This window comes from Jaculus jaculus, chromosome 7, assembly GCF_020740685.1.
Source record: "Jaculus jaculus isolate mJacJac1 chromosome 7, mJacJac1.mat.Y.cur, whole genome shotgun sequence".
Taxonomy (NCBI): Eukaryota; Metazoa; Chordata; class Mammalia; order Rodentia; family Dipodidae; genus Jaculus; species Jaculus jaculus.
Window position 1 is genome coordinate 27,260,896 of NC_059108.1, and position 12,918 is coordinate 27,273,813.

At 46.1% G+C, this 12,918-nt stretch overlaps 1 protein-coding gene across 4 annotated transcripts in view; it reads right to left on the bottom strand.

Annotated features, from left to right (window-relative positions):
• Tnfrsf19 (TNF receptor superfamily member 19) overlaps positions 1-12,918 on the bottom strand; it is a 98,946-nt gene that overhangs the window by 12,180 nt on the left and 73,848 nt on the right. For all 4 annotated transcript variants that reach the window (XM_045154549.1, XM_045154548.1, XM_045154550.1 and 1 more), the window contains 2 exons: positions 2,347-2,511; positions 758-883 (listed from right to left, as the gene is read on the bottom strand). In XM_045154549.1, the coding sequence (XP_045010484.1) occupies positions 758-883; positions 2,347-2,511 (291 nt within the window). The remainder of the gene's footprint in view (positions 1-757; positions 884-2,346; positions 2,512-12,918) is intronic.

Genomic DNA, 12,918 nt, shown 5'->3' on the forward strand with positions numbered 1-12,918 from the left:
CTTAAAAATTCTAGAAGTCTAATGAGATGCTTATTTTCTTTAAAAAGAAGTGTTTGTGTAATGTGTGTGTTCATATGTGTGTGGAGGCCAGAACAGAACCTCAGGAGTAGTTGCTCAGGAATACTACCTTATTATTATTTTATTTATTTATTTATTTGAGAGTGACAGACAGAGAGAGAAAGAGGCAGAGAGAGAGAGAGAGAGAGAGAGAGAATGGGCGCGCCAGGGCCTCCAGCCACTGCAAATGAGTTCCAGATGCATGTGCCACCTTGTGTATCTGGCTAACGTGGGTCCTGGGGAATCGACCCTCAAACCGGGATCCTTAGGCTTCACAGGCAAGCACTTAACTGCTAAGCCATCTCTCCAGTCTCCCCCCCCCCCATTTTGGGAGACAACACCTCTTAATGGCCTGGGGCTCACCCATTAGTATAGACTGACTGGCTGGCCACGGAGCTCCAGGGAGTCGTCTGTCTCTGCCTCCTTAGCTCTAGGCTTACAAGTGTGTGCCAGCATGCTTAGAATGTTTACATGGGTACTGGAGCTTAAATTCAGGTCCTCATGCATGCAAAGCAAGCACTTTACCAAGGAGCTATCTTGGGACGGCCCTCATTATTTCTTTTCCATACTGAAGAGACTCAGAGAGCACAAACCAACAGGAGGCAGTAAAGAGCCACTAAGCTAGACCAGCCATCCCCTTACTCCGCAGCACCTGCGCTGTAACCCAGCCCCTCTGACGGCCCTTCAGGGTCAAACTCACCATAGGTCTGGGCTGAGTCCCGGTGGCACTGGCAACATGTCCTGTGGGCACAGTGACTGAGCTGAGGTCTATCAAAACAGGACAGCTCAGAGCCATTGTACTGAATGTCCTGTGAGCGCAGAGACCCTGGAGGATGAAGGAGAGAATTCTGTGGTGAACAGTTTCTTACATCCAGAAGCCCAGTAGCAGCCTTGCTTTCATTACAGATACTCCTCAACTTAAAATAGGGTTATATCCAATACAAATTGAAGACAGTGTAAGTAGAAAATGATTTAATAAGCCTAACCTTCCAAACAGTATAGCTTGGCTTAGCCTACCTTAACCTTGCCTATAACACTTCCCTTAGCTTTCAGTTGGGCAAAATCATTCAATACAAAGACCATTGTGTGTGTGTGTGTGTGTGTGTGTGTGTGTGTGTGTGTATTTGCAGTACTGGGGTCCAAACCTAGGGCATTGCTTATGCTCACACTACAACCCAGTCAAAGCACATTTTATTTAAATGCATTTTTTTATGAGAGAGAGAGTATGAGCTTGCCAGGACCTCCTGCCACTATAAACAAACCCTAGATAACACTGTGCATCCGGCTTATGTGGGTCATGGGGAATCGGCCCTCGAACTGGGATCCTTTGGCTTTGCAGGCAAGCAGCTTAACTGCTAAGCCATCTCTCCAGCCCACCAAAGCCCATTTTATAACAGTGTTGAACTTCCATGTCCTTGCCTTTTTCTTTTTTGCTTGTGTGTGTGTGTGTGTGTGTGTGTGTGTAACATGATGGTAGTGCATGTGTGTTGTACGCACATGCACTTGCCTGTGGTGGGGTGCATTTTCCTGCAATGGCCAAGGTGGAATGTTGGGTGTTCCACTCGATTGCTCACCTGCCCATTTTTGTTTGAGCTGGTGTCTCTTACTGATACCAGACCTTGCCTGCCTGCCTGCCTTCCTTCCTTCCTTCCTTCCTTCCTTCCTTCCTTCCTTCCTTTCTTTCTTTCCTTCTTTCTTTCTTTCCTTTTTGGCAAGCTCCAGTGATTTGTGGGTCTCTGCTCTCCTACCGGACAGGGTTACAGACATGTATGACCATGCCCAGCTGTTTATGAGGGCCCTGGGGCTCAAACTCCAGCAGTCTCTTGGGCCTCCTCAGGCCCTCATGGTTGCTGAGCCATCTCTCCAGCCCTCCCATGGGACTTGCTGAACACTGAACGGAAAGGGAGGAGCACCGGGGTCGTGCAGACGCGCTTTCACACTATCATAACGGTGACAACTTGTGAAACCAAACACGCTAAGTTGAGGGGTATTTTTCTTAGGCACAGGCATAACAATCTGTGAATAATTTACTGACTTTGCAGAATTTACAGATTTACAGAGGTTATGGTTCAGAGCGAGTGTTGCTGTGTTTGTAGCCGGCAAGCATCAGCCCCTTGCCAATGTCCCCGTGACGCCCTGCACCCCTGGCGGGACGTTCTCCCGTGCCCCACGTCCTTCCCTGCTGGGCGCACACTCAGCTCTGCCATGCTTCTTGCGAACACATGAGCGACAAAGCAAGCAGGCTCACTTCCCCACAGCGGTAAGACAAGCCAGGAGAGGGACGCTTACAGCTGGGCTTCTTCTCCATGAACTGCCTCTTGCAGTAGATGACACACAGGATGAGCAGGGCTAGCAGCACGGTGGCCAGAGCGCTGCAGATGACCGCCGCCAGCGCAGTGTCCCGAGGGCTGGAGGCTGTGGACGCAATCTTCACGAGGTTCACCTTGCTGGTACCTGGAAGCACGGGAAGGGAGTCAGAGCGCCCCCTGCAAGTGTGTGACGAAAACACAACGGGAGACAAGCGGCGAGAGCGGTTCGGGGCTGCTCAGGTACTCCATCCTCCTGGAAGATGCCTGATCTGAGATGCTAGAATTCCTCGAATCCCAGAATGCACGGGGTGTGCTCCCCTTCCCTTCCTGTCGACACACACTCCTCACCATGCTGTGTGGCACATATCTGCCCCTGGCCTGCTTAAGTGGAAAGCTGGGCTGCCACCTTTATCTCTAGCTAAACTGTGTGCCATAGGGTTTCACACACTATAGTGCTGGGTCAGGGGAAATTTCCCTTCTGCTTGCTGAATGTTTGCTTGACACAAAATGACAAAAGACAGGTTAACAGGAGAAAGTGGCATACGAGTTTATTTATATGCGTAGGGCATCCAGGTGGGTGCCTGGTAACTCAAGAGTGTTATATCTATTAATGCTACTCTCTCACGTTTGGTTAGAGAACCTTCTCTTTTCAGATGGCAGTGACCTTAGGATGACTCAGAAGGCACAATAAAACTAAGAAGAAGTGACAGAGGAGTGCTCAGCACTGAAATAATCTCTATCACACCTTCCAAGGCTCAGGGTCCATTGTGGAAGAGGTGGTGGGAAGAATGTAAGAGCCAAAGGAAGGGAAGGACTCCTTACAAAGTGCTCCCTCCAGACACAAAATGGGCTGGATATCCATGACCTCACAGTGCCTGACACTACCTACACAAGACCATCATAACAGGAGGGAAAGATCATGACATCAAAATAAAAAAGACTGACTGAGAGGGGGAGGGGACATGATGGAGAGTGGAGTTTCAAAGGGGAAAGTGGCAAGAGGGAGAATTACCATGAGTTATTGTCTACAATTATGAAAGTTGTTAATAAAAAAACCCCAAACCAAAAAATATTAATAATTATAAAAAAGACAGATTAACAAGAGAAAGTGGCATACAAGTTTATTTACATGCATGGGACATCCAGATGGGTGCCCAGTAACTCAAGAGGGTTGTATCTGTAAAGGCCCATGCTTTTCCCCCCTGGAGATTGAAGCTGCGGCCTCACACGTGCTACTCCAGCACTCTGCCATGTAACGCCTCCTCTTCCTCCCCTTCCTCTTCTGCCTCCTTCTCTTTTTATTTTTATATAGGGTCTTACAAAGTTACCCAGGCAGGCCTCGAACCTGTGATCCTCCTGCCTCAGCCTCCCAAATAGCTGGTATTATAGGTCATTACTAACGGGCTACATTTGTAGGGATGAGGGAGAAAAGGAAGTAGGCCATTTATGAGGTGCAGAAAATGATGGCTGTGGGGAGTAAATGAACCAGATCCTAGACAACAGGCACTTGCCTGAATTGTTCTTTGAGCAGACATACGTATGCCCAAGTTTTCCCAGCTGTGGTGACATGCCCATTTCCTGTGACATGAGCTTAACCTCCTCTAGCTAAATGGAATCTCAGAGAGGGGACCCGAGTCAACTGTGTCCCGTGAGATGCATGGCCTCGTCCAGTGGCTATGGTGACCTCAGAGCAGGAGCTTCAGGCTCCCCCGTGCCTTTAACTCATGCAAAGCACCACGTTCTGGGGTGGGTGCTCTGAACTCCTTCAGTAGGTATTGAGTTCTTTTTTTTTTTTTTAATTAGTATTATACTATCTATGTTTTTAAGAAGAATGAAGTGTACTTTTTTTTTTAAGAGAGAAGTGTACTTTTGGACACATATATTTTAGGAGAAAAGAAGAGTTGGATCATTCGCAGTTGAAGAGTAGACCCCCAGCTTCCCGAGACCGTCGCTATTGCGTGATGCTGTGCTGTCATTTATTGAGGAATGTGCAGAGGTGGCAGGCGAGGCAGCTTACTGGCAAAGTACAGGCACGATGCCATTTGAGACGAGTGCCACTCTGTCACCAGTCGGAAATCCGGGAATCCCATAGCCTGAGCCAGTCTCCCGTGTGCCACCCTGAGCCACACACGTAGTCTCTCTGAATCTCAAGCTGACATCAGTTGAATGGGCTGATGCCCGTAGCAGTTTCCACCGCCATGCCAAAGATTGCCTGAATTATGAGAAGCACAGGTCTGGGGGGAGCCTTATGCGGAGATGTCTGAGCTATAGGAGGAATAGTGATATGCACTTAACCATCCTTTGGGTGCTTGATGAACAAACTTAAAGAAATCAGAAGTCTAAGCTCAGTAGAGCTAAGCATGCCCTATCTAACTCATTCCGAATGAATTAGGGAAAAGAACAGAACCCACGGAGGGAAGCAGTGAGGCTTGTCTTTCCCCAACAAGCTGAGCAGTCGGCCTCATCCTGCTTCCCCGTCAGCCGCCCTTGGTCCTCAGAGCTCTAGGCCGTACATGGAGGGACCCAGACCCATGGCTCCACCACAGGCGCAGCTGGGGCCTCATCTGTGTATGTGCTGCGCATGTGTGTTTGTATGCAGTGTGCGTACACCTGTGCGCACCTTTGTGCACGTGAGGGCGGAGATCAAAGGTCAGTGTCAGACATCTTTCTCAGGTGCTCTCCCCTTACTCTCTGAGACAGGGTCTCTCAGGACCCTCGAGCTCACCAATTTGATAAGTGTAGTCAACCAACAAGCCCTAGAAGCCCTCCTGCCTCACCTCCCCATACTGGGGTCCCAGGTACACGTCACCACACCCAGTTTTTACATGGGTGCAGGGGATCCAAACTCGGGTCCTTATGCTTGTGTGGCACACACTTTACTAATTGAGCCACCTCCTCAACCTCCCCCTGTCATTTTAAGTTGTCTATAAATGACATTTCAAAAGGTAAAAAGTAGCAGGAAATTTAAGTTGAATCTAATTTGCTTAGCCGGGATCTCTTAGCGTATTTTTATAACATAAAAAATTATTAAGGGTATATTTTGAATTATCTGTTTTTGTATTAAGCTTTCAAAACCCATGAGGTTTTATAGAGACAGCCCACCTCAGGTCAGGCTAGTCACATTTCAAGTTGTCAGTAGCCACATGTGACAAAACCTTGAAGATGGCAAGGTTTTATGTGTGTTTATTCAACACGGCACCTAAAGGCAAGACAACTCATCACTTTGTGCCTTTCCCCTCGTCCCTGGCTACGTATCTCCAGCCTCCAATAAGAGTGGACATGACATTTCAAAATGGGACCAGAGAGCAATACTTGAGTCAGGAGTACTCAATCATAAAAGCAGAACAGTAGGAGCTATCATCTTGGGGCATGTGTAGGTAGGGTATTTCTGGTCTCAGAGACTTCTGTCATGAGGGCTTGGACATGGGTTGAAATCCAATCATACATTTTGAAATCACATTTTGAAGGACACTTCTTAGGATTTACAACATATCTTAACCACCTACATCTATGTAGATAAACTATAATAACCAAATAGGACATACTAAAAATTCATCACACCCCTGATCTTGGAAACTCTTAACCTCTGGAAGAGCCTCAGCAGCTGACAGCACCTCAGAAGGCCCTTCTGCACAGACAGTGACAAATAGGAAAGAGCTTGTATCCTGGAGAGCCGTCGCAAAGGGAAGGGACTTGAAAATATGAGCATTATCTGTTTGGACCAAAAATAAAGTTGTGGGAAAGTGTCACTGCTTATTTGTCCCCCAGAGCGTAAGTTTCCCCAGGTAAACCACCTCTGATCAGATGACCCAGCCCTCTTCACCATGGCCTTCTGGGCAAGCATGAGGACACGAGTTTGATCCTTAGCACCTATGTAAAGAGCCAAGTAGATTGTACATGCCTGTAGCCCCAGGGCTGAGGGGATGGGGATAGGGGAATAACTGGTGCTCACTGTTCAGCTAGTCTGACAGAAAAATGGGGAGCTCCAGCTTAAGTGAGAGCCTCTATCTCAGGAAAATACAGTGGAAGAGTGATGGATGAGGACCCCCGACCTCTTCTTCTGGTCTCCACTGTATGCACACAGGGCATGAGCATCTGCACATGCCTACACCACACACACACACACACACACACACACACACACACACACACACACATACCATACACATATTCCCAAAACAAAAATAAAAACAACCAGATATGACCAGTATGGGAGCTGAAGAGCTCACTCTTCCTAGTGACTATGAGGTTCACCAATTAACACAGCATTGTGTGTTCAGGGAAACGCTCTTAAACAGAGTTAAAGAGACCTTACAGTTAGGTGACATCATTATTTAAAATCCTCCAAAGTGGAGCATGATGGTGTACACCTGTAATCCCAGCACTTGGGAGGCTGAGGCAGGAAAATTGAAAATTCAATGCCAGCCTTGGCTGCATAGAGAGTCTGAGGCCAGCCCAAGTTACCTAGTGAAACTAAGCTTCAAAAATAAATAAATGCAAGTAAAATAAAATCTGCAGGGCTGGAGAGATGGCTTAGTGGTTAAGGAGCTTGCCTATGAAGCCTAAGGACCCAGGTTTGATTCCCTAGTACCTATGTAAGCCAGATGCACATGCTGGTTCATGTGTCTGGAGTTCGTTTGCAATGGCTAGAGGCCCTAGTGTGCCTATTCTCTCTCTCTCCCCCTTTCTACTGCTCTCAAATAAATAAAAATAAAATATTTAAAAAAACACTGAAGAAAGAAATTGAAGAAGACACAGAAGATGGAAAGACCGCCCATGTTTATAAACTAGTAAAATTAATATTGTAAAAATAGTCATGCAACCAAATACAATATACAGATTAAACACAATACCAATAAAAATTCCAGCATCATTCTTCACAGAGGTAGAATAAAACAGTTTCAAAATTCATATGGAAACTACGGAAGGCCTCAGATATCCAAAACTATCCTTAGCAAAAGAAACACCACTAGAGGTATCACCATACACAATTTCAAGTTATACTACAAAGACACAGTGATAAAACCAGCATGGTACTGGCATAAAAATAGACATACAGGGCTGGAGGGATGGCTTAGCAGTTAAGGTGCCCGCCTGCGAAGTTGAAGGACCTAGGTTTGATTCCCTAGCATAAGCCAGATGCACAAGGTGGCACATAACTCTGGAGTTTGTTTGCCCTGGTACATCCATTCTCTCTCTCTATATATATATCTTGTTCTCTTTCTCAAATAACTAAATAAAAATATTTAAATAAAAAATTAAAATCAGACATATAGATCAATGGAGCAGAATAGAAAATTCAGGCCTTAGTTTAAGCAACTAGAGTGCGTACCTGATCTTCAACAAAGGAGCCAACAATGCACACTGGAGAAAAGAGAATTTTCAAAAACTGATGCTGGGGAAATTGGATAACCACATGTAGAAAAATGAATCCAGACCCACTTCTTTCACTCACCCTGCACAAAAACAAACTCCAAATAGTTTAAAAACCTTAATATAAGACCTGGAACTCAAAAATGACTGGAAGAAAAAATTGAGATAATACTCCAAGATATAGGAGTGGGGAAAGACTTCCTGAACAATACTCTTAGTAGCTCAGGAAATTAAACAAACACTCAACCAGCGGGGATCTTATGGAACTAAAATGCTTTTGTATAGATGGGCATACCATAAACAAACCAATAGACAACTCACAGAATAGGAGAAAATCTTCACCAGCTATGCCTAATACCTAGAATCTACAAAGAACTCAAAAAAACTAAGCTACAAAAAGTCAAACAATAAGAATTTAAAAAATTAAAAAGGGCTGGAGAGATTGCTCAGTGGTTAAGGCACTTGCCTCTAAGCCTAACAACCCAGATTTGATTCCTCAGTACCCATGTAAACCCAGATGCACAAAGTGACACATGCATCTAAAATTCATTTGCAGTGGCTAGAGGTCTTGGTGTGCACTCTCTCTTTCTCCTTGCAAATAAATAAATAAAATATGTAAAAATAAGGCTGGTGAGGTGGCTTAGCGGTTAAGTGCTTGCCTGTGAAGCCTAAGGACCCAGGTTCCAGGCTCGATTCCCCAGGACCCATGTTAGCCAGATGCACAAGGGGGCGCATGCATCTGGAGTTCGTTTGCAGTGGCTGGTGGCCCTGGCATGCCCATTCTCTCTCTCTCTCTGCCTCTTTCTCTCTATCTGTTGCTCTCAAATAAATAAATAAAAATAAACAAAAAATTAAAAATATGTAAAAATAAAAAATAAGAAAATCCAATAATTCACTCAAAAAAAATTGGCCAGAAAACTGAACAGAGAATTCTCACAGGAAGAAATACAAATGACCACTATTCACTTCAAAAACTGTTCAACATCCTTAGCCATCAGGGAAATGAAAATTAAAACAACTTTGAGATCCCACCTTCCTCCAGTCAGGATGGCAATCATTAAAAAAAAAAATATCAAATGATAACAAGTATTGGCAAGGCTGTGGAGAAAGAACTATAAGGGTTCACTGCTGGTGGGAGTGCAAACTTGTGCAATGACTCTGGAAATCAGTATAGAGACTCCTGAAAATGATGAAAACCGATCTACCATTTGACCCTGATATTCCACGCCTGGGCATTTACTCTAAAGACTACACACTTTATTTTAGCGATACTTGCTCAATCATGCTTATTGTCAATTTATTCATAATAGCGAGGAAGTGGAATTAACCCAGATGCGCACTGGCTGATGAGTGGATAATGACGTCGTGGTACATATACGCAATGGAATTCTACTCAACAGTAAAGGGAAAAAAAATGACATAATAAAATTTGTTGGACAAAATCATCCTAAGTGAGGTTGCGCAGTCTAAGAAAGTCAAATACCACATGTTTTCTCTCATATGTGGCTCCTAAAATGAGCCAGCTGAAGAGGAGGGCAAAAGACTGTAAGCATTAGGACTGTGGGTGTGTACCTAGAATGAGACCAGGGACATGTAAAAACAGGGAGGGAGGAGAGGAAAGTATAACAGACAAACTAATAGAGGGAAAGAATATTGGGGTAGGAGGGTAAGAGAAATGGGGGGGGGAACTAAAGACTAAAACTAAAGTAGTTAGCACATTAGAGCTGCCCTCCGGGATACTAGCATACCAAATATGACCCCTAATTAAGGGAGGTGAATGGACCTGACCTATATGCCCAGAAGAAAATGGAGAAAACTTATCCTAAAACCACTGGCTTTGGCTTGTGAATCTCAGGACCAGAACTGAGTCACCTACCACAGCGAGCAGTTGGCCAGGGAAATCTGTGAAGTCTCCAATTCAATTTAGGCCATTGCCAAGCACTTGGTTACCCAACAATAGGTAAGACCCTACTGCTGAAGATACCACAGGATTGCCATCGCAAGACACGAAGAGACCCCAGGGGGAGCTGAGAGGAAAGCCAGTCCTCTCTGACAAACACTCATGGCACTGGAAAGTGCTATGAGAGCTGCTGTGTGACAATGACCAACAGCATGAATAAGCAGGAGATCCTGGAAACTACGCAACCCATCAGACAGATAAGAAACACCCGCTTGTGCAATACTTCACTCAGCCTTTGTGGGTAACTAACTGCCCTCTGATTTGACATGAGACCTGCTCAATAGGACAGAGCTCATAACTGGTGCTGGGAACCATGTCAGGGCCCCACAGGCAGGATACTCAACCCCAAAGAGAGAAGCCGCCATTGTTCTCTGACAAGTTGATTGGGCATCCTTACATAATGTCTCTCAAAAGTATATGCATATTCCCCTTAATCAGAGCTGTCCTTACCCTTGGTTGGAGAATCTGTTTTATTTTATAGATGGCAGAGAATACTGGGGAGCTCCAAGATCCACCAATTGTTTTTTTGTTTTTGTTTATTTTGGTTTGTCGAGGTAGGGTCTCACTCTGGTCCAGGCTGACCTGGAATTAACTCTGTAGTCTCAGGGTGGCCTTGAACTCATGGTGATCTTCCTACTTCTGCCTCCTGAGTGCTGGGATTAAAGGTGTGTGCCACCACGCCTGGCTCAAGATCCACCAATTGAGTAAGAATAAAAAAGCCCACTGCCCACCACAAGTTGTGCCACCTCTATCATATTTTCTGGGGTCCAAAAGAAACCACAGAAGAAGCAGAAACACAACTACTGCTCCCACTGCTAGACTGACAACCACCTCCAGGGAAATAGCAACAAACACAGAGGTGAACTGAAACGCATCATAACAGAAATATGGAGGCTACAGAGAACTCAACACTAAAATCAAACTGCTAACACACCCAAGGCTCAGGGATTGTTGTGCAAGAGGGTGTGGGAAGATTGTAAGAGCCACAGGGTGAGTAAAAATATCCTGAGGTACAGTACTATGCAGAAACTAACAAAGCCCTAATTACCCCACAGTGAACATCAAGGACTCTACTGAGGAGGACCCTCAGGGAAATAGACATGGGGTGAGGGGATACAAGACTATAACCTATGTAAAAAATTTACACACACACAAATTTATAAAAGTGAAAACAGATAAATCTTGATCAGAGACATCCTTCCAAGGCCAGGTATTAGTACTGTAATTTAAACGACATCAATTTACCCCAATAATATCATTTCAAAGAAAAATGCTCCCAATACACCTCTTCTCTATTTTTCTAGCCAAGGGCACCTAAAGACAAACAAGGAAAACACACAAGTTGCGTCTCTGTTTTGGACATTGTCATGGGAAGAGGCGCCTTTTTAGCCCTCAGCATCCTTACAGGTCCTGAACTGCACTTGGTTTAAGGTGGCACCCATAGCAGGCCAGTACTTTTGTAGGAGCTGTTTGTTTTCAGCTTCCCTTGTCTTACACAAAGCTGACAGAGCCCGGAAGCCATGGAAGCCCAGGCTTAGTATCAGTGGATTCTTAGAGAACCTCTAAAAGCCCCTCGCACCCGCTCCTAGATTAAGATTTGAGACACATATATAAAACTTCAGCCGGGCGTGGTGGCTCACGCTTTTAATCCCAGCACTCGGGAGGCAGAGGTAGGAGCATGGCCGAGAGTTCGAAGCCACCCTGGGACTACATAGTGAATTCCAGGTCAGCCTGAGCCAGAGTGAGACCCCACCTCGAAAAACCAAAAAAAAAAAAAAAAAAAAAAAAAAGAACTTTAGTCATATGAAATAAAAATGGAGGGAGGTTTTCGTAAGCTATATACAATTCCTTCCTTCCTAAGCTTGATGGAGACACGGCTAAGAAACCCTCAAAGAAGTGGCCTGCGTTGTCCTACTCTGTGGCCGCTGCCGTGGGCTCCACCGAAGAGGGGCTCTACCCACCCGACTGCATTTCTTCTCATCCTGAGGCCTCTGAGCAGACTGAATGTCTGCAGGGAATTTTACCCCAACCTCATCAGGACTCTGACAGGCCTTCTGGAGGAGGAAGAGAGGAATGTCAACAATATCCACGCTGTGCTGACTCATCCCCATTTCCTCAGGGCAAGGCCGTCTCTGGCCCTAACCAATGAACTGGTTAAGCCCTCCATGCCCTTGGCACTGCCCTGTGGCAGTTACTGCCCAGTGAAGACCGTTTTATGTTACTGACAGGTGTCACCTAGGCTTGATTTTGCACAATATGCCATCTTAGGAGTTCAACTCAATGGAACAGGTATGTGCTGAGCACCTGGGAGGAGAAAGACACTCCTCGGGGCATTGCAGGAGGTGAGGGGACTTTGCGGAGGAAGGAAGCATAGGCACCAGGCAAGTTTCACAAGCATTTTCAGAAAGTCCACTTGGCACCTCCTGGAGTGTGACACCTCACCCAGGTGAAGATCCCGGTGATGGTGGGCTGTGAGAACCCAGGGCACAGAGGCAGAGCAGCGAATCTCAGCATCCTGCTTCACCCCTCACCAGAGCCCTCTGGTCTGTGCACACGCTCATCAGGCACCAGAGGAGAGCTCATCTCAGCCTCACAGGGGGCTGTGGTGTCTGCACAGAAGCCACTGTGGATAGGCATGGCAGTCATAGCAGGCATATCAATGGCTGGTGTCACTGGGGAAGGGAAACAGTGTTCAACGCAGTTCTGAAAAGGGCCCAGTTAGAAAGAATAATGGGGGAAAGGCATGCAAACCAGTTGCTGAAAGCTCCGAGCTCTTGTGTGGACCTGGTCTAGGCTTTGCGGCCTCCGGAGCGTGCCTCTCTTTCACCTGGCTGAACCTCACTCATTTTCCAGCACCTGGAATCCAAAAACTTGCGGGACAAAACATCCTTCCATCTTCCCACAGAACCTTCCAAACAAGGGGCTCTCTGCTCAGACAGGGCTGGCTTGAGAGAATGGGAACTGGGGTTCAGAATTCAGGGATCCAGCCACTTCCCACCCTGTCCCGGAACCAGACCTTTCTCCTCTCTAAATCTGTTTCCTTCAAGGGGGATGAGACAGTGGCTCGCAGACACCGAGCCCCCACTAAGCTCTCCTCCTAAGGGGGACCAGCTCTCACCTGCATGCTAAGCTCTGGGCACCAGGGCTATAAGAAGAGCCATCACATATAAACTCATAGCTGATTTACGAGTGCCCAGAGAAAACTAGAGAAAGAAAACG